General features: G+C 43.1%; 1 protein-coding gene across 2 annotated transcripts in view; it reads left to right on the top strand.

Annotated features, from left to right (window-relative positions):
* The window catches only part of Mamld1 (mastermind like domain containing 1), a 52,576-nt gene that overhangs the window by 11,908 nt on the left and 18,591 nt on the right, over positions 1-22,077 (top strand). For both annotated transcript variants that reach the window (XM_048796954.1, XM_048796955.1), the window contains exon 2: positions 5,019-6,887. In XM_048796954.1, the coding sequence (XP_048652911.1) occupies positions 5,019-6,887 (1,869 nt within the window). The remainder of the gene's footprint in view (positions 1-5,018; positions 6,888-22,077) is intronic.

Genomic DNA, 22,077 nt, shown 5'->3' with positions numbered 1-22,077 from the left:
AAAAAATGTGGCCTGTCCATATGATGGGATATTATTCAGCCATAAAACTCCTTGGGTTAGGATGATCCTTTGAGGTCTAAGCAACAGTGTGGAGATAGGCCCAAGAACTGCTATTGCAAAAGTAATTTTAATGTGCCATCCTGGCGTGAATTGGGTCATGAGGGGAACTGGGGCATGGAGGCAAGGCTGGTAGGGTCTTGCTGTAAGAAGAGCTGGTGCTACTTCATTTACCCAATCACAACCATTCTTAGAAATGCTCTGGATAATGTGTTTGGCTACCCCATGTATTGCATGATTTTTACACAGCTTAAACCATTCTAACTAATGGCTCCTTATTGTGGCAGCATAGCTCTGCCCAGCATTATATTATATCGCTGAAATGTACCAGTAGCCCCTCTAAAAATCCTCTCATGCCATCAGGGATCAACCCAGGGGCTTCCCCAGCTGTCAAATCACCATCAGCAAGGAGCCTTCCACTGCCTAAAGGATCCTGCATTTAAAGACACAGCCAAGAAGGTGACACTTGTGAGAGGAAGGCCTGAGTATCCAGGGAGCAAGGGAGGTGGAGATAAGTGCTCCCCATCTGATGTATATTCATCAGCCAAATCTGAGGCCTCAAATAGTGTTGTATGGCATGAAAGCAGGGCCCACCAAATGAGTTGAGACTGTTGGTATGGCTGCCCTCCACTCCCTGGGTAGGTCTCTGAATGCAAGTCTACACTCTTAGCCTGCCTGGATGGCTCATCTGCACATGGGCTCTAGGTAGACATATAGAAAGCTGGGGACAGGGTCCATCATAGCCCAGGGCAGCCTAAAAATATTTATAACAGGCCTAGAGCTGTAGCTCAGCAGTAGAGTGCTTGCTTAGCATGTGTGAGGCTCTGGGTTCGATCCTCAGCACCACATAAAAATAAATAAAAATGATAAAGGCATTGTGCCCATCTACAACTAGAAAAAAATTAAAAGAAAAGAAATATTTACAGCATAATTATGGGATTTCACAGCCCACTAGTTTATGGAATATCTGGGCCTCTCTGCTTTGCATGGTGTCTAAGCATTACAGCTTATGGGTTTTTTTTTTAAATATACTTATTCCTAAGTTTTAGGTGGATACAATATGTTTATTTTACATTTATGTGGTGCTGAGGATCGAACCCAGTGCCTTGTGCATGCTAGGTGAGCGCTCTACTACTGAGCCACAATCCCAGCCCCTTATGGGTGTTTTCTACTGGTTTTGTCACTCACCAAATGAAGGGAAGTCCGGCATTTGTAAGAACTGCCCAGGCACTTGTAGGAGCACTTCCTTCCTCACCCCTCTTCCACCTCTTTAGAGCATTTCAGAAAGAGATATTTTCTTCATTCATTCACTGTGTGACCTGATTGTGCCTCAGTTATATTTTCCTAATAGCAGATGGTTGGGGTCTGCAGGCAGGAGGCTCTATACAATTTGTAGCCTTCGGTTGATCCCCTTGCTGAATGCACTGTGTATGACAGAGGAGCCCACAGCAACTGGAGAGGGACTTGTCAGAAAGCACACATAGAGTCAGTGTGTTGGTCCAATGCCTACTGGGGTTGCCCTGCTGCCATTGGCCTGGACTGCGTATGCGTATGACTGGGTGGCCCTGAGACAATGCATCTTGTCACCGGGCCCTCATCTGAAGAAAATGAAGCATCCTGTTCTCATTGTAGGAACTAGGAGCCTCTACCTGCATCTGGTGCTGAACATGTAATTTCTGCTAGCTCAAGGAAAGTTGGGGGCACCAGGAAATCCCCCATTGGTAGGTCAAGGTTGAGACATCACTGACTCCTGTTGAAGACAGTCAGCATTCAAGGCTCCCTGCTGATACCAAATACCCTGATTGTCCAGAGCCTCATGTGTTGCAGTTCTGGAAATGCTGATAATCCTGTTGTCCTACATAAACTTCAGTGTCAGTGTTTTGGAACATTCCACTGAAAAACAAACATGAAAATGACATATATGCCCAAATATAGGCATTTAAAATGGATATTCATCTGAGCCCATGTATATATCCAGGCATATTCTCATATGCTCATACCCCCCCCCCCCCCGTAAACCCAGTCATGATGCACCATTGTCTTATCTATTCTGGGCCTACATTTTCGTTACTTTCTTCTGAGCAGATCTGCTGGGGAAATATCCTTATCCTCAGAAGGCTGGAAATCTAGTCTGTTTGGCCAACATCAAGTGCCTGGAAACTCATTGGGGGGAAGTGTCATAGTACTGAAAATAAAGTTGTTGATACTCAGATGTACTTGTAGGAGAGACCAGAAGAACCAGCAAGCAAATTGCCCTGAGCTAAAACAGTGGAGACAATGAGGAGAAAGAGGAGACTAAACAAGCCACAGGCAATTTTTACCTTCTTAATAATCTTACACAAAAGCCTAAGTGCTCAGTGTCCTCTGTGGGGAACAGGGGGAGAATGAGGCTCCCTGATACCTTTGACCTTTTACCTTCCTATCCAATAGGAGCTGTGCATACCTCTTCCTGGCCTTTTGTTGGTATCTATGTGAAACTTTCAGCAAGAGAGTCCAAAATTAAGCATTTAAAACAGCCTGCCAGGCATATTTGGAAAGAGTATTGCTCATAAGTTATGTTCTTTATTTTGCTTATTCCATTTCATGAGCCTGGACTGTATTCTTATACTCTATTCCTTTTTCTAAGAAATTTTTGTCCTTTTTGTCATTCTGAACTAAAAATGTAGAGAGGGAAGCATTGCCATATGTCATTGTTCAGACAGAACCAGAAATAATGTTGACTTCACAGCTGAACTTAGCCCCAATCAGAAGGATTGCCTTTGTTTTCTCATGACTTAGGGGGTGGGGAAGCCATCACATGCTTCAAAATGCATTTTAATGAATGTTTATAAGGTCATGGGGATCACATTGGTAGCTTTGTCTGCCTGATTATGAAATGGGACTCTGCAGGCAACTATGTATGGAGAGAAACTAATTCGTTTCTACCACCAAATGCAGGACCTGCAGGGGCTCTGGCTGGAAGTTGGGACATTTGAGGTCTAGGATCCTTATCCCTTAACTGACTGTATGGCCAAATGCAAATTATAGCCCCTTCTGTTTTCTGTAGAAGTAGAGGGTTTAGATCTGCTCTCTAGGAATCCTACCAACATCTATGGCTTCACTCTATGTCACAGACTCAGGGCAGGAATCTGTGTAATATGTGGACTGAAGGAAGCAAGAAATGGCTGATATCTAGAACTAATAGCTTGCTGTCACTGAGACCACAGAGATTGGAAAACAGCACACTTAGAAAATGAGAAGATTTGTTTACAAAGGTCTGGAAGCTTGGTCGGGGACATTGGGAAAGGAAGTCTTTCCAGAGGAGTGAGCTCTCTTGATCTGGTGTATTTGATTTAAGACAGTGGCCATGGAATTCAGTAGAAAACATGTGACCTGGGCAGGTAGAATCTCAGCAACAGCACCCATTGGCCCAGGAGACCTGGCAAAGTTGCCAGTGTGGCAGTGGGCATGGGGAAGGCCTAGCCAGCCTCTCACAATGGAAATGAGTAAGAAATCATGTAACCATGTAAAAAGGAAGCACTGAAGTGAGCCTTTATCTAGGGGCATTTAGAATCACCCATGGGACTGTGTACAAGCCCTATCCTGGATGAGATTAAAGCAATTGATTTGTGATAAGAGGTTCTGGGAATCTGGATGTTTCTAAGTGATTTGAGTGTTCAGCATGGCCTTAAGGCTCACAGCACTGAGGGAGCTACATTTTTGTTCATCTGGCCATGAGGGCCATGATTCTTTTCATCATGCTGGTGAGAGAGGGGATATCTCTATCTAATGTAACAGCACTGTATGTCCTAGACAGACTTCCAAAGCTGAAATTAGGAGCTCTTATGTGAAAAAGTGCTTTAAGAGAACTATACCTATTCACCTGTTGACATTCATGTGACTGCCAAGTCCCTGTCTTCCTTTTCTTATTTTGATTATTCCCACATGCTCTGCTCCACCCTACTCCCTTTCCCCCTTTACCTGTTGACAGGCAGTTTATTAACATGAGAGCCATTGATAAGTGTGTAAAGCCATGAAAGAGTAGGAAATACTGCATTACTGGCAGTTTTGCTTTGTTCCCAAAGGCTGTGCTTTTATACGTGGGGAACAGCTCTCCCACGGTACAGATCCCACAGAGGGGCCTTTTCCGGTTGTTTGATATCTCCCCAACCTGAGGATGCATCTGCAGAGAGGAATTTCTTATTTAAATAACCTTATACGTGGGTTTTCCCCCCTTGGATTACAAGTTCTTCTCATTAAAAACAAACAGTACAGAAGTGTAGAGAATAGAAAAGGAATTGCCAGTAATCCCCAAGAAATGACTACTCCAAATGGTTGGATATAGGTTCTTCAAAGTTATGTTTTATGCATGTATAAGCAGTGTTTGTATGTGCATGTATGTGTGTATGTAAATAAAAATAAATGAAATGAGAACTACAATGTTCTGAAACTTAGACTTTTTTCTAAACCATATATATTAGACAGCTGCCCAAAAGAACACTCCCAGATCAACTTCATTCCTATTGAGATTTAGTTTATTACCACAGTTTGATGCATTTAACCAAGACAGGGGTATCTGTAGACAAGTAGGAATTAAAAATATTCAGCCAGTTCTCCTTTGCTTTTTAACGCCTGCCTTCGGCAACAGGTACATAGAATGGTTTTGGCATAGTTTTATTGACCTCCCCTTTACATGGGCAAAGAATACCCTTGATGTGACTTTTTATCCTGTTTGGTATCCAGGTAGCATAATTCATTATTTGAAATGTAACAGGACTGTTGAAATGAAGCACAAGAACAAAGAAGCAAGCATTATAGTTGTTTTTTTAAAGGCTATATTTTATAGTTTTGACAACTATAAGTCTTAGACTGAGAGATGTTTTATCTTGCAGGTTTCCTATTCATTAACTTTAATGTGCCAAGCCTTTATAAAATTTTTTCTCTCCCCCTTCCTGTCCCTTTCTTTCTTTCTTCTCTTTCAGCCACAGGGAACCCTTAAGAGGAGGCAGGAAGGAGACAACTACCAATTTGCAGGCATGGCTGATGGGGGTTACCCTAATAAAGTTAAGAGGCCCTGCCTTGAAGATGTCACCCTTTCTATGGGCCCAGGTACCCATCCCAGTACCCTCTGTACAGAGATGCAGGTTCCCATGTTATCAGTGAATCCTAGCTCTGCAGTGATGGGAGTACCTAATCAGTCATTACTACTTGAGAATAATGCCATGAATGGCAGTGTCACAGGCCCACCATTTGGAGTGCCACCAACCCCAGAAATGGAGCTGAAAGAACCCTCTGCTCCTTGCTATGAGAAAAACAGCCCACCTGCTGAAGACCAGGAACTTCAAGATCTGCTGGAAGAGTTAACCAAAATTCAGGAACCTTCTTCGTCTGAATTAGATCTTGAGAATATACTGGGGAGCAAGCCAGAAGAGCCATTGGTCTTACATCCTCCCCAGGCAACCGTAGGCATGCCCCCCCAGGCAACCGTAGGCATGCCCCCCCAGGCAACTGTAGGCATGCCCCCCCAGGCAACCGTAGGCATGCCTCCCAAGCTTCCAGTTCAGATGCCACAAATGGAGAGCGTTTGTTCCAGCAAGGCTTTTGCTTCGAGTTGCAGCCAAGTCACTGGCGTGTCAGTTCCAATCATGCCCTCCTCCACTGGGATCAGCCATTCTGTTCCTTCCACCAGTAAGCAGATGGTCTCAGTCAGTCCTTCAACAACACAGGCCAAGAACCAGGCCCAGGCCATGCTCCCTGTCACTTTGCCCCCATTACCAGTGCCGCAGTGGCATCATGCCAACCAGCTGAAAGCATTGGCAGCCAGCAAGCAGGGATCTGCTACAAAGCACCCAAGGCCCTGCATCGCCTGGTCTGGCCTGCCTCCTACAGGCATCTCCCCACCTTACCGTCCGGTGCCATCACCACACCCACCACCACCACCACTACCACCACCACCCTTTGGCTCTCAGAGCTTCATGGGACCCTGCATATCATCCAACAGTTCCTCAGGCAGCACTGTGCAAGCCTCGCCCAATGCCTTACTCTCCAGCATGACGTCTGGCAGCAGTGCCACTATGGGGCCCACCTTGCACTATGTTCCTGAGAAGCATCCCAGCGTGGCTGTCAATCAACAACCACAGTTTGGCCAACAGAGCTCCATTCTTGCAAACCTGGTGTCCTCTGCAATCAAAAGTCCTCAAGGACACCTGATGTCTGCTCTGCCCACCAGCAATCCAGGGCCATCCCCACCCTATCGCCCAGAGAAACTCTCAAGCCCAGGCTTGCCACAGCAGTCCTTCACTCCACAGTACTCTCTGATCAGGAGCCTCCCTCCCACCAGTACTCAGCTAAGTCAGCAGCAGCAGCAGCAGCAGCAACAGCAGCAAGCAAATGCCATCTTCAAGTCCATAACCAGCAATTCATCCAAAACCATGACCATGATCATGCAACAGGGGCTGACCAATTCCAGCCCAGAAGCCCCTGAACCATTTACCTTTGGCAACACCAAGCCATTGTCCCACTTTGTTTCTGAGCCAGGCCCCCAGAAGATACCCTCCATGCCTGCCCCCTCCAGGCAGCAATCCCTGCTTCACTACTTGCAGCAGCCCACACCAGCGCAGGCCTCCTCAGCCACTGCCTCCTCCACTGCCACTGCCACCTTACAGCTGCAGCCACCACAGCCACTGCTGCCACCACCACAGCCACTGCCACCACCACCACAGCCACTGCCGCCACCACCACCACCACCACAGCCTGACCATTCTGCATTCCTACTGCAGCAGATGATGCAGCAATCCCAGCGCTTTCAGCGATCAGTGGCCTCAGATTCCATGCCTACTCTGCCCAGACAGGTAAGAGGATCTCACACCTGGTGGTGTTCCTTTGTTGTGAAATAAGAACTATGTTTTATGCTATTGAAACCTGGCTTTGGAGGGCAAATCCAGGCTATCGTCCTCTCTGAGGCTGGACTTGACTCTGGCAAAGTCTATGTCAGTCATCTAATTCTGCGTGGGTAAAGCAGTGTTAATGAGGCCAAGGTTATGGTTTCAGTGCCTGTTCATGTCGCCCAACTCCCCTGGGAGGAAAGCAGTACTTACAAAGCTCCCAGGAGAAGGAAAGGCAAGAGGAGGACAAGTCAGCATTGTGTAGAAATGCACTGTCTTCCCCAGCACTGGCTGTGCAGCAGAACTTGTGAGGTCTTCTTGGGATGCAAGGAAGTTTCACTGATTGCTGGTATAAGGATGAACACTAAGCCTTCTAGAAATGCCTTAGCAATCACTTGCTGAACAACTTCAGTGTTCCATTCATCACTGTGTTGGACACTGAGGCAGGTGCTGAAGGAAAAAGACAGGCACTAGCAAGGTAGTTAACTCTTACTGTCTCCATTTTACAAATGAAGAAACTGAGGCTCAGAGAGTTGCAATGACTTGCCCAGAGTCACACAGATAGCAAGGGGCAGAGCAGGAACTTAAAGCCAGGAAGCTTTTTTCCAGAACCTGTGCTCTTCTTGAAATTACTTTTGATCCCTCCTGTTCCTTCATCTCCTAGTTTTTTCATTCATTAAATGCAGCTCAGTTTTCTTGGTGGTGTTCGTTACATTTCCCACTTGTCATTGCTCTGATCTTTGCCTATACTAGTTATCATCTGCTGTGTAACAAATTATCCCAAAGCACCAATTTTGAACCACATGTGTACATTAGCTCAGTTTTTGTGGATCAGGAATCCTGGAACAGCTTAGCTGGGACTTCTGGCTCACTGTCTCTCAGAAGGCTGCAGTCATGCAAGACTCCACAAGGAAGGATCTGCTTCCAGGCTCACTCACATGGTTGTTGGCAGGAAGTAGTTCCTTGCAGGCTATGGGGCTGAGTGTTCAGTTCCTCACAAACTAGTTCCTTAACACATATCCTCTTCACAGAGCATCTCACTGCATGGTAGCTGGCTTCATCCAAGTGGGCAGGAGAGAGGTGCCAGCAAGTCAGAAGCCATAGTCTTTATAATAATCCAGTCTATATTCTCTTCATTAGATGTCAGCCAGAGAGATTTTGTGAAGGATGACTACTTGGAGGCAGAGCTCAATAGAGGCCATGTCTCATGTATGCCTGCCCAGAATACTGTTAGTTATGATCCTCTTTTCTATCATTTTATCCTTTCCCAAGTTTGGATCCTCTTGATTCAAAATATGAATTTATGCAGTTGGCTCTTAACTAGTTTCCCCCAAAGAACCATCCACTTTTCTAAGAGTTGCCCTGGTCATGTTTCCCACTTGCTCAAAAGTCCCCAGAGGGTCATAGCATGGCCCCCACCAACCTTCTTAGACTCAGTGCCTATGCCTTGTACTTTGCTTCACTAACATCTTAATCCACCCTGTGTAGTCTTAGCCTTGACCCCTGCTCTTCCCCATGCCTAGCTCTTTCTTCATCCCTTTTCTCTCCTGTCCAACTCCTGTAGTTCCCTAAGGCTCAAGCACTGTGCCATCAGGAAGCATTCTCCTGACTATCCTTCATGCTTCCATTTCCCACATGGCCTCCGTCTTCTATACAGCATTCAAGGAGAAGATGTCTTTAAAGTGCTTGGTCAGGGACCTAACCCAAGGAAAGCTCCAGTGAGGAACTGAACCCCTATTCGAGGATGACCATGGCAGCCCCCTAGAGATAAATAATTTTTTCATCCAGGTATCATGGAGCCTAACCAAGCAGAGTGCTTGACACCAGGGAATTGATCATTCCATTTATGTACACAGAAGGCAGAGCTCCCAGGGGGGTGGCCATAGTAAGCAGCATGAGGACTGACTCAGCAGGCATGACAGGGCAGACCACCTGGGGACTCAGGCCTTTGTCTGCAGTTGAGGAACACTGTGGTTTGGTTTCATGATAGTGCTGTTGCTATCTGTTTGCATGGACTTCTGCAGCTATCTTGGTGGAGCAGTGGCATCGACTCTGGAATTCTCAGTAGTAAGCATGGTCCTTATCCTAGAGGTATTTCACCATCTAACATTTTGAGCCATTGTTGTTTTGTTTTGTCTGCAATTGGGTACATTCATAGGCTTGGTGCATTGTCCCAGAGCCAGATCACCTGGAATCATGGAAATCACATCCAACCAGTTACTCAGATGGGACTGGAGAATGTTTTCAGGAGAAAGACCAAGCAGCCATGCTCTCTAAGGCTAGAAGCCAAAAGGGGCTCAGAGACCTCTGACAGCAGAGAGAGTCTGGGCTCCCTACATGACATATTGTCAGGAGAATTACCTTCCCAGACAGTGTCAGCCTGTACTCAAGGACTAGACATGGGACTCAGTGATTCACTTGCCTTTTCTCATTTGAATCCTCAGAGGTAACCCACAGTCACTCAGCAAGTCAAACAACACAGAGTCTGGATACAGAGCCCACATTCATACTTCTGTGCATGAGGCATTGCCTCTGGAACTTTCTGTTCCTACCTTCACTTCTTACCTGTTTCCTCTTCTACAAAATGGTGTGATGAGAGGTCATTTGAGGATTAAATGTTTAGAAATCTGAAGTACTTTGGAAAGGGCTTGGCAAAAGGTTTTTATAACCACTATGACTTTTAACTCTTGACCTTGAACCCCCAGATCTGTTTTTCTGGGGCTAAGGTATGAATCTCAAACCAGGAACTTTGTCAGGACAGAATGTGAAAAGCACTTTTCTCCAGCTTTGTGTCTGCCATGAGGCTGACAAGAGTTGCAGGACCTTCCTGTTCTAGGCCATGCCCCCACCCCCGCAAGAAACCCAGGGCTGGAAGAAAAAGGAAAGAGCCATGTTCACTTTGCTGTCTCTGCTCTTGCCCCAACTCTCCTTAGCACTCCAATTTCTACATGGCTCTCTTTCAGCCAGAATGCCACAAGCAGCCCCCTGTTCCCTCTTTTCCTTCTCTTGACCTTACCCAGTAACTTTAAGGTCTACAAACTCAGCTTTACATGGCATTTGTTAGCTTGGGGCACTTTTCCTGAGTTACAATGGAGATATGTTTGAATCTCAATCTTAGCTTTTCTACCCACCCCTACCACCATAGGAGGGATTGAAACCAAGGGCATTGAACTTAGGGACAGTTTACTACTGAGCTAATCCCCAGCCCTCACTAGTTACTGGGGGTCTCACTGAGTTGTGGAGGCTGAACTCAAACTTGCAATTCTCCTGCCTCAGCCTCCCATTTCACTGGGATTATAGGTGCGCACCACTGTGCCCAGGTGGATCGTATTTTTTTAAAGGAATAGTTTCTAAATATGAGGTGAGAAACAAACCCTACAGTAATCAGAAAAGCAAAATTCAGTTGTTTATAAGATCTCATTCTTATTTGCAGGCTAGTGTTTCTCAACTTGGGGGAATTTCACTTTACTTGTTGAAATAATGATTGAGTTTCACTGAACCATTCACTTCCATGTCAGGTAAAAAGCAAATGCTTGTCTGGCTTCAGGAAAGCAGTTCAGTGTGGCAGGTTAAACAAGGGCACTGGATGCAGACAGAAGTAGTTTCCAGTCTGGTTGTAGACACTGAGCAATGTTCCTGAACCTCAGCAGCAAATGGGGAAAAAACAGTCTCTAACACAAAGGTGTTGAGAAGATAAAGAAGATGAAATTAGGGACTGGGGCTATAACTCAGTTGGTAGAGTGCTTTCCTTGCATGCACAAGGCCCTGGGTTCAATCCCTAGCACCACAAAAAAAATAAGATGAAATTACTCAGGCATACACTTAGGCAGGACCAGTGTAGGCTTGTGGCCTCAGATCTAAAGCCCATGTGGCCAATGACAGTCTAGTGGAGACCATTTGAGACTTGATCACGGTAATATGGTGTAAATCCCAAATACACACAACCCTCCAGTGGAATCTGGAGAAACATTTTATTATTTTTGCAGATAAGCATTCATATTGAAGTCCAGGTCAAATATTGCCCAAAGTAAAATTTGTGACCAGATTTACAAACATAAACTTTAACTTTCAAAGCGTCTTGAAACTTGAAATTACAGTAAAGAGATATGGACCTGGAATTACTGAGAGAAGGATTTTTAAATCTCTCGCATGACACACTCAGAGTGAGTTTGTTCTACTCCAGTACTATATCTGCCCCACCTTACCCTCAGACTGGGTGACATATCTGTTTTTAATCAAAGTGAGGTAAAATGAATTTTGTCCCCATGATTTGATACCCCTTCAACCTGAAAACTGTAAGAGATTCTTGAGTGTGTTGCAAAAATCAAGGTTAGGATTTAATTCATTGGCTACTGGAGAATAGAACTTTCATTTACTTAAACAGGAAAACAAGATCTTCAAAGAGATGGAAGTTGCAGTGCACGAGAGCAGGGATAGCAGGATAGCAGGAGGCTGCCTCTAGCCAGAGGCCCTCAGTGCACGTGCTTTGGAGCCCTGCTCAGATCTGCAGGGCTGCAAGTGAGGCTTCATGGGGAGGAGGGATGTGGATGGTGGCCAGTTGGAATAAGAACAAAAAATCCTGGAATCCGATCCTTGAGGCAGGCCGCGAGGCACAGGGGGGAAGAGGGCAGCTGCAGAGAAGTAGACCAAAAGGCACATGATGTTGTTTTGACAAATTCTGAGAGGAGAGAGAGAGGTGAACCCAGCCTGCCTTGGAGAAGCCTGAATTAAGCTCCTACTGGGTCTGCTCTGTTTTCTGTCTTTGACAAGAAGCGTCATATCTCCTTAGCTCAGGCAGCAGTGAGCGCTCAACATTTGGGAAGGCAGTGATCTCACCGTCTGCCCTCCCTGAGGGGCTGTGTCTATGGTGGGGTCCAGGCAGCTTCATCTGAGGTAGGCTCTTGGGGAAATCCCTCACAACCCTCACCAATGGGCCTGTCTGATCCCTGGCACACCTAGTCCTCTGAAGTCCAACACTCCCAGCACAAAGGCCTGAAGGGAAATGGCACAGAGCAACAGACACTGGGACCTTTGCCTTGGGGCCCCCAGCAGATCTTGAGGCTGGGCTCAAGGCCAAGTTTTCCCTCCTAGCACAAATAGCTGAGGCACTAAGAGCCATATGGATGATGAGTGACAAATGTGACCCCAGTATGACTTTAGGTGGGCAGAAGGAAGAGATAAGGATCCAACCACAGCTGCTTACAGCAGGCTGGGGTCATCTGCCACTTGAAGACCCTGATATGTTCCTTGGAGTTTGACAAATCCCACAATCTGGTCCTGCTTTGTAAACTGTGTGTCCTCTGACCTGGTTATTTTTGAGCTTGAAAGGGACATCAGGAGGTAGAATACAGTTGGATGTCCATATCTATGCTTTCTCTAGTCCCAGATTCAACTAACTCTGGATCAAAAATATTTTTTAAATGTGTATCTATAGTGAACATGTACAAACTTTTTATTTATTCTTTTTCATTATTCCCTAAACAATACAATATAAGTATTTGCATAGCATTCACATTGTATTGCTAGTATAATTTATCTGGAGATTATTCGAAGTAAGGGCTGTCACCATCCGCAGATTTAGGGATCTGAGGGAAATTCTGAAACTAAGTCTCCATGGAAATGGAGAGAGATCTGTACTTATTATGGTTAAAGCACTCCACCTTCTACCCCCAAGGAAAGTTTCTCCTTTGTTCTAAGGAGTTGAAACACTTTGAATTGTATTTAATTTCGTTATTTTGCCCACAATGGCAAACACTGCTTTTTCTTGTTTTATTGTGTTGTAGGATTTTTAATTTGATGCCATCCCATTTATTAATTCTTGATTTTATTTCTTGAATTTTAGGGATTTTAAAGGAAGTTAGTGTCTATGCCAATAGGTTGGAGTATTGGTTGGTCCTGTGTTTTCTTCTAGCAATTGCTAAGCTTCTGGTCTAATTCCTAGGTCTTTAATCCACTTTGAGTTATCTTTTGTGCAGGGTGAGAGATAACAGCCTAGTTTCATTCTTGTACACATGGATAGCTGGTTTTCCAGAGTGTATTTTTGTTTGTTTCTTGTGGATGAGGACTCATCACAAATGAAGGTTTCTTCCCATCCAAAATACTGAGGTTGTTGAAAGCAGAAAACAGGGAGATCCAAAGAGATCACCCCATCCCACGTGCAGTCCCACCTCTGCAGCTGTCCTGAAACTTCGTTGACTCCTGAATCCCATTTGAATAACAGTTTCTAAGATAGTGAGAGGACTATAGGCCCCTGTCTGTCTGTTTCTTCGGTGCTTTGTTCCTTCATCCCATATTAGGCAAGTTTCACTCACAGATGAAAGGACCAGAGTTTCAGTTGTGCAAGATGAAAAGTTCTGCAGATGGACACTGATGATGGTTGCACAACATTGTGAAAGAACTTGATGCCACTGAATTATACACTTAAAAGATCAAAATGGTCAGTTTTATGCTACATACAGTCTTGCACCATAAAATGATGTTTCTGTCAACAACAGACTGAATATATGAAAGTGCTTTTATAAGGTTATAATGGAACCAAAAAATTACTCTCACCATAGCGGTCATAGTGTAACACATTGAATTGTTTGCAGTGATGCTGCTGTTAAAAAAAAAAAAAAAAAAAAAAAAAAACTGGTCATATGAAAGAATAGCACATACAATGAATAATAGTAAATAACTATATTGCTGGTTTAAGCATATAGTATACTATACCTTTTAATCTTTATTTTTGACTGTACTCCTTCTGCTTATAAACAAAATCACTTACTGTTGAAACAATGTGCAGTGTCATGTCATCAGTAATCTCATACTTTTTATGTCTACCAAGTCTATTGATTGTATCAAGAGGCCATGAGGAGCCAACCATGGTGATGTACCCCTATAGTCTCAGAAACTCAGGAGGCAAAGGCAGGAGGATCAAAAGTTCAAGGTCAGCCTCAGCAACTTAGTGAGATCCTGTGTTAAAAAATAAAAGGGCTGGGTATATAGCTTAGTGGTAAAGCACCTCTGGGTTCAATCCCTAGTACCAAAAAATTTAAAACAGGCCACATGAGTAGTTGACCTGTGCCATCTAGGTTTCTGTAAGTGTATTCTAGGACATTCCTACCAAGACAAAATCACCTAGCAACACATTTCTCAGAATGTGTCTAATTAAGTGACACCTGACTGGGTGCCTTACAAAAACAAAAAGAAAAAACCTGCAGTTTTAAAACACTTGCTAGTATTTCCATTTCCAGTAAATTAGTGTGCATTATAAAGTGGCAGGGCAGCAAGCTCAGCTGCCTGTTTTCCATCTTGGGGAGGAGCAGAATTGATTGCATGTCCACTTGTCATTTTGTGTGGTCCATTGGGTTTTCTGCATGTCTTAGTGAGGTGCATGGAGGTTAAACACACAGGATAGAGTCACCTGGCATAGCTAGTGCTTAGAAATAACTTTTCTGGCAAATTAAACAAAATGACTGTCATTCTCTAGGCATTTTGGAGAAATGAAAGCATGTTGGGTGGAGGGACAAAGAAATGGCTGTAAATGGGGATGGGTATCATCTCTGCTTTTGAATGGGATAAGAAACCCCACTTGTTTCAATAGCCCTCTGGTTTATCCACAAGTCTGGAAACACGAGGATGACTCACAGCTTGCTGAGTAATATAGGAGTCAACAAAATGATGCTTTTCTGCGCAAACTGTCCCTCTGGAATAAGTACTGGTACTTGGAACAGAGTGCTGGAAAATGTTAAGTCTCTCAGCCATGTGACAGCCAGCTCTTAAGGGCTATGACACTGGAATATAAGTAGGAAGTGAGAACCCTGACCAAATGACTTGGGGAAAGTTGTATACCTGGTTTTTATGTCACTACTCACACCCAAGCTCACAAGGCCTTTGCTTTCTGCCTCTCAGGGTTTGGTGACGTGAACTTCTTAACTGGTTGTGTCTTATCTGCTACCCCACTTGGTAGTAAGTTCCTCAGTCACAGGAAGATGTCTTACTAACTCTGTAAATGTGAGCTGAAGGACCCTTTGAATGAATGAGCAGAAAAATGTAGGGGTGAATGAATGAGTTCCAGCCTTTATAGAATGTTAGGTTCTGGAGACTTTTGCATGTTTAAGGGTAATTATCCATAGAAACTGTGTCTTCACAGCTTAGGAGCCTAATGAACCTGTGTAGTCTCAAGCTGAGGAGAAGGGAGAAGTTGGCCTCTAAATGTAGGGCCACTGCCTATAGTGTGATTTCTTTTCTGGTCCAGTTGGGTTTCTTGTCATTCTACAGCAAGTGTGCAATATCTAAATACATGTATTTCTTCAACTTCCAAAAAATGCAGAGCTTTATACTTCCAGTGATAATTTGTACTGGGTGTTCTATTGTTGTTGTTGCTGCTTCTGCTGCTGCTGTCATCATTTAATACAATTTACAAGGACAAAACAAGACTTCTGGCTGCAGTTTCACATACCACAATGACAGCCACACATGATAAGAAAAAAAAAGCTAGCTTAGAAATTCAGACCATTCAATTTCATTGCTTTTTCCCAGTTAAGATTTGTTCATAACACTCTTAGGCAGCACTTACACTCATTCAATTGCAGTCAGTCATGTGAGCAGTGAGTGGTCTATACTTACAGTGTGTTGATAACTCTGCTATTTCTTTTTGACTAGCAAAGGATCAAGTGGGCATGTTTTGAAGGCTGTTCATCATATATTACACTTAAAATGTAACTTATAAGAACACTTGACTGCATTTGAATTAAGCTCTGTTACCTTTCCATTGCTATAACAAAGTACTGAGATAATCAATTTAAAAGGAGAAAAGTTTCCTGTTGGCTCTGTTGCTTTTGTGCTTGTGGCAAGGCAGAACACTATAGGGGTGCCATGTTACCTCATGGCAGCTGGGAAGAAAAAGAAGGAAGAAGAAGAGGCTAGGATCCCAATATCCCCTTCAAGGACATGCCCCCAATGACCTCATTTCCTCCCACAAGGCCCTACCTCCTAAAGGTTTTGCCACCTGCCAATAGACTGGTTACCAAGCCTATAACACATGAGCCTTTGGGGGTGCATTGAATTTCCAAATTATAGCAAGCTCCCACAACTGTTTTGAAAATTCATTATTTTATTTTCTTAGTTTGTGAGTACAGATCCTACTTTGCTTATGGAGATTCTCTCTTTTGGGTTTTGTTTTTAGCATTTTGACAGCTATATTGGTAGTTTCTTCAATTTTCTTTATTAGTTTTGATGTAGAAGAGTTTTCTTTAGCAGAACAATTACATCACAAGGAGATTCCCTCCCACATGACTCTACCTGGAAAGGTCTCCTGATTTCTTTTATTACTCTATTAGTAACTATAGTTCAAGATTGATACAGATCAAAGGAGCAGAATGAGGTTGAAAGAGCAGCCTCTGGCAATAGCCTTGGCAATGTCAATTCCTTCTGAATTCATGGGGATCTGTTCTGCCTGCCTCTTTCCTCAGAAGCTGCTGAGAAGTACTTCTTTTCCAAACCCCCAGGGGTTACCCCACACTGCAAAAGGCAAGATTATAGCCAAGGACTCATCTGTTGAAAGACTATATTAGTCTGCTTTTGAAATAATGTCTTAGCCTTAGGAATTTACAAGGTTCTACCAAGGCCCTGCTACAAGCAATAAATCTTTTTGTGACTTGTCAGAGGTAGATTGACATTCAATTTAGATTTTAGCATCTTGCTCTTAGCCTCATTTTTTTAAAAGAATTGCATGATCTTGAGGTTGGTCAACATTCTAGTCCTATATGCCCATCAAGTCTTAAAAGCACTTCACAGATTTGAAGACAACTCTAATATTCCTACTGAGCCTCTATTCCCACCCAATTTTTTGCCCATATCCTTACTTCCTGCTTCTGAACTGTGCCCAGGGCATTGACATGAAGCCCTCTGGGTGAGCAAGGCTCTACTGGATGGACCTAAAATTCTCCAGATGCATTTGGCCCAGTGGAGAAGAGAGCAAGAGGTTCTCTTCCCATGTTCCAAACATTCTGCTTTGTTCCTGCCCTCCTATGATCCACTTACAAGGGTGATAGCCACATCCCCCATCTGCCCTGCCTAAGCCCATTGTTCATGCCAACTCCAATTCATAACAACCCCCCACTGAGGTTTATAAGCATTCTCTGTAGTCCTATACATCATTTGTTTCTATTTCTCACCATCCTATACACAAAATTTTTGATATAATATTGGACTACAGAGAAAGAGAATGAGCCAACCCTCACAATTGTTCCTAGAACCATCAGCTTCCTACTCAGCAACACCTTTTACAGGCTTTTAGGGTTTTTGTTCAGTTATTACCTCTGAAATCAAATTTTGACTTTCTGGTGTATCCTAAGACTTTTCAAAGGATTTAAAAAATTCAGGAGCTTGGTGCCAATAATTGCTTTTAGGAGCTAGCACTGCCTATTTTCTATAGATGAATTCCAGTTTGAATCATCAATTATTTTCTTCATAGAAACCCACAAAGTACATATTCATGTTTGCGTCGAAATTGAATATGATCCAGACATTCTTAATGTTAAGCTAAACTATTTCTTCTAAAATGTGTATCACATTCAACTAATGCATAATTAAGAGCTTGAGTGCCATACTTTAGATCTGAATGAAAAGCCTAAGATTGCAATATTTGATCTGTACTAGATGGGTTTGCTAGAGCACGCTGGACAATTCAAGTATATTAGTTTTGTCTTTAGGTGGCCTGGTCTATGGATAAAGAAACATGACTCAGGGCTCAGCAGAGTTAAACAGTCCCAAGCTTCATCATTAGAAATGAAGTTTGCTCTAATGTGAGGCTAAAGGCATAGTGCAGAGATCATGAACTCAGAGGTCTGAGGGGCCAGGCTAGATTCTTTATCAGTTAGAATGTATTCAGTTGCCCGTAGCAGACAACCCAGTTCATAGCAGAAAACCCAGTTCACATTGGGTTGAACAAAGGGTGCTTACTAACCCCAGGAAAGTGAAAGTCTAGCAGTTGGACAGACTTCAGGGTTCAGCTCAGCAGTCACCAGAAGCTGTTTCTTTCTGGCTAGCTCTGCCTTACATAGCATGGGCCTCATCCTGTAGCTGGCTCCCCCTTGTGGGCACATGATAACAGCCAACAATTCCTGTCCCCATTCAGAAAGCAGGCATTGCTTCTAGTCTCTCTGCTGGAAGAGCAAAGGAGGCTTCTTTCCCAGAAGTCTCTGGGGACTTCTGAGCTTACTAACCTGCACTGATCACATACTTACTGTGCTCAAATTCATGTCAGTGATGCTAAGTGCCCATCTCTAGGACCTAAAGTAAAGGCAGGTTAACCAAAGTGTATAGGTGGCATAGGACAAGTAAGGCTACCTGAATGAAAATGGAGGGAAGTCATCAAGAGAATAATTCAGTTTTGGCCAGACCACCAACAGTATTCACTACTGCAGGTGTATCCTCGCTCCTCCTCATCCATACACTCTCTCTTCCTTGCACATACCTCCCCAAAACTCTCTCTCTCCCCCTATAGAAATCCTATTTACTCTTCTCTGAAGAGCTCCAGCTCCAAACTTGAAACCCTGAGAGATACACCATCCTCACAATTGGGTCACTATGTGGCTCTCTCTTCACCTTCAGTGATTCCTTGGTCATTGTACTTACCTGGGCAGAGAAAGAGCAGGAGTACAGAAAAAAAGAAAGAAAGAAAACCTTCCAATTTGGAAAGGGGGGATTGAAAAGTAACAGAGAGTGGTCACCAATCCATTGTCCATGTCATATTCTGCCACACAGGGGTGGCAGGGAGTCACGTGTTTCTTGCTTCTTTGAGACCCGGTCTTCTGTTCTTTATAATGAGAGGGCTGGAGGAAATCACATTATGTCACATTGGAGTATGTTCCAGAGAACTTGTTTAAATGCACATTTCTGGGTTCCACCCCCAGAGTTTCTGATTCCATAGGTTCTGCAGGGGTCCTGGGAATTTCTAACAGGTTTCTAAGTGGTGCTGCTGCCACTGCTCCAAGGTCCCCCTCTTTGAGAACCTCTGATGCAGATCATCCCTATTCTTTCTTCAAATTCTGTCATTTAGGACTCTGAGATCTAACACTGACTTAGAACACAATATTTTATAAATGGGACATACCCAACTCTACCTTGTGAATAGCTGCAGACAACTTGGAGTTCTTGCTTTGGTTTATAATATAATTTTGACAAGTGGGGCTGAAAATGAAGGATACCTTACGAATTCAGAAAGGTTAACTCCCAAAACTCTCCCAACACCACAGGGCCTGAAGAGCTTATCTAGATAAATCCCATATTTTCCCTCTGGGGAAATGGGATTCCAGCAGTTATTACCTAGAGGCCAAGGAAGAAACTAGGCTTTATAGCTTGCTGCTCCAGAAATATGTAGGAAAATAGGTCTCATTCCAAGGTAGCCTTGAAGGAAGGCAGAAGGTAGAGCAAGGTCTTAGAGGAGTGCTAAGTGCTAGAACGAGGGAGGTAAGGCCCACCAAGGTTGAGGTAGTCTTGATTTAAAGAGAGACAATGAAGGCCATGTTGTGACTTAAAAATGTTACTGTGTGGCACTAATTCCTGTAAGTGGGTAAGGGTGGGGGCCCTTTTGCTGATACAGAAATACTAAGAGTGAAATTGTTAGGAAAATAGGTTTTATTCCAAGCCAGCTTTAAGATAGAAAGCTGGTAGAAGACTGAGCTAATGGTTTCAGAGGAGTCAGATGGCAAAGTGAGACAAAAGGCAGGAGACATATATATGTACACACACACATACACACACACACACACATACACACACATATGCACAGATTTTTTTAGTTTGTTCTAGACAGTCTGCCGGAGGGGACAGCCTTCTCCCAGGTCAGGTGGCTGCCTCTAAGCCTTTACTCGCAGCAGGAGGAAACTGCCTAGTTTTAGAGGGGCTCCCACATTCAGTCTGTTTCACTGTGGAATGACTGGCTCCAAGTAACAGCCTGAGTCTCCTGACTTCTGGCTCAGAGTCAGGTTCATGTGTTCTGAAACTTGACTGCATCTGCAGACAACTTTAAATCTGGGAATAGGATATGAATTGATACTCTTTACAGTTAATCACCAGTTGCTATCTATATAAAACCTGTGCTGTATATATAAAATTTTATTATTAAATCAAATCAAACTAAAAATTTTGAATAATTTCTTTAGTGATGTTAGATAATAAACTCCACAACCTAAATAAAAGTATATCCCATATATGTTGACTTTGAAGGCTGAACCTAAGTTTATTGTAACTGATGGATCCCATTGTCACTAGATACTCAATATATTAGAAAAGTCTGTTTTCTCAGGCATAGTGGCAGGTTATACATGAGCCTGCCTTTTTGTTCCCAGAGCTAGCCCTTCCTCCCTCATGAAGAATAGAGAGTTGCATGATCGGAGACCAGAACCTTCTCTACCAGGCAGAGTCTGAAACTCAGCCAGTGTAGATACTCAGAGGACTCCCCTAAACCCCCTCTTCTCCAGAACTCTGGGAGAGTGGGCTTCTTATGAGGTGTGGAGGGAATCATATGACTTGAATTGTCCTTTTTTAAACAACCAATTTATGATTGAAATGAGGAAGGAGAATAACAGAAAAGGGTGTGTAGCCTAAGAAATCTTTAGAAACCATAATAGAACTTAGACAGAAATCAACTTAGTTAGCTATGAGTCAAGTGCTTAAGGGAGAAGACAGATGAGCTCTCCTTGTGTGCTCATTGTCAGTTCAGGCTGCTATAATGGAATTCCAAAGACGGTGGCTTCAAAACAACAAAAAATTGTTTCTCACACTACTGGAAGCTGGAAGTGCCATGTGTCCTCATATGATAGAAGGGATAAACAGACTCCCTAAGCCTCTTTTATCAGGACACTAGTTCTCATTCATGTGAGTTCTACCCTCATACCTAATCACTTCCAAAAGACCCCACCTCCTAATAACATCACATAGGATATTCAGTTTCTTAATTTTTAATGTTTCAAATATTTAACTGATGCATAAAATTGCACATATTAATGGAGTACCATGTATTGTTTCAGCACATGTAGACATTGTGCAATGTTTAAATCAGGTTTATTTATGTATATATTTATATAAATCAGGTTGTTTACATATTTATCTCTGTAAAATTTATCATTTTTATGGTGAAAATTCAATCCTTTTTAGCTTTTTTGAAAATTATTTGCATTATTATTATCTCTAGTCATCATACTGTGCAATAGCACACCAGAGCTTCTTGATCTTCTCTAACTGTAAATTAGTGCCATTGATCAACCTCTTCCCACCCTTCCTCTTTCCCCAGACTGTAGTAACTACCATTCTACTCCCAACTTCTATGGGATTAACTTTTTTAGATTCCACATACAAGTGAGACTATGTGATAACTGTGCCTGGCTTATATCACTTAACATAATGATCTCCAATCCCATCCATGTTGCTGCAAATTCTAGCATCTCATTCTTTTTATATGACTGAATGGTGTATATGTACCACATTGTGTATATGTACCACATTTTCTTTGTCCACTCATCCAGTAGTGGACGTGGGTTATTTCCATTTATTGGTCATTGTGCATAGTGCAGCAATGAACATGGGAGTATAGATGTATCTTCAACCTAATGATTTCATTTCCTTTGGATATAAACCCTATTATGGAATTGCCAGATCATATGGTAGTTCTATTTTCAATTTTTTGAGGAACTGTATTCTGTGTTCTGTATTGGCTGTTCTAATTTACATTTGCACCCACAGTGTACAAGAGTTCCCTTTTCTCCACATCTTTGCCAGTTAGTTATCTTTAGTCTCTTTGAAAAGAGCCATTCTGGGGTAAGATGCCACCCCCAACTTTGATATTGCATATCTCTTATGATTAATGACGTTTAACATTTTTCATATACTTGCTCATTTTTATGTCTTCTTTTGAGAAATGTCTATATCTTTTGCTCCTTTTAGGCTTTTTTGGTTTTTGAGTTTTTGAAATTCCTGGTATATTCTGGATATCAACCCCTTGTCAGATATAGTTTACAAATATTTTCTCCCATTCTGTACATCGACACTTCACTGGACTTTTTGTTTGTTTGTTTTAGTTGTTTTGTTTTGTTTTTGTTTTTGCTTTCAGTATCAGGGATTGAATCCAGAGACACTTTACTACAGAGCCACATTTCAAGCCATGTTTTAT

This window comes from Marmota marmota, unplaced genomic scaffold, assembly GCF_001458135.2.
Source record: "Marmota marmota marmota unplaced genomic scaffold, marMar, whole genome shotgun sequence".
NCBI lineage: Eukaryota > Metazoa > Chordata > Mammalia > Rodentia > Sciuridae > Marmota > Marmota marmota.
Note: the sequence above shows the minus strand (reverse complement) of the source record. Positions and strands in the feature narration are given on the sequence as shown.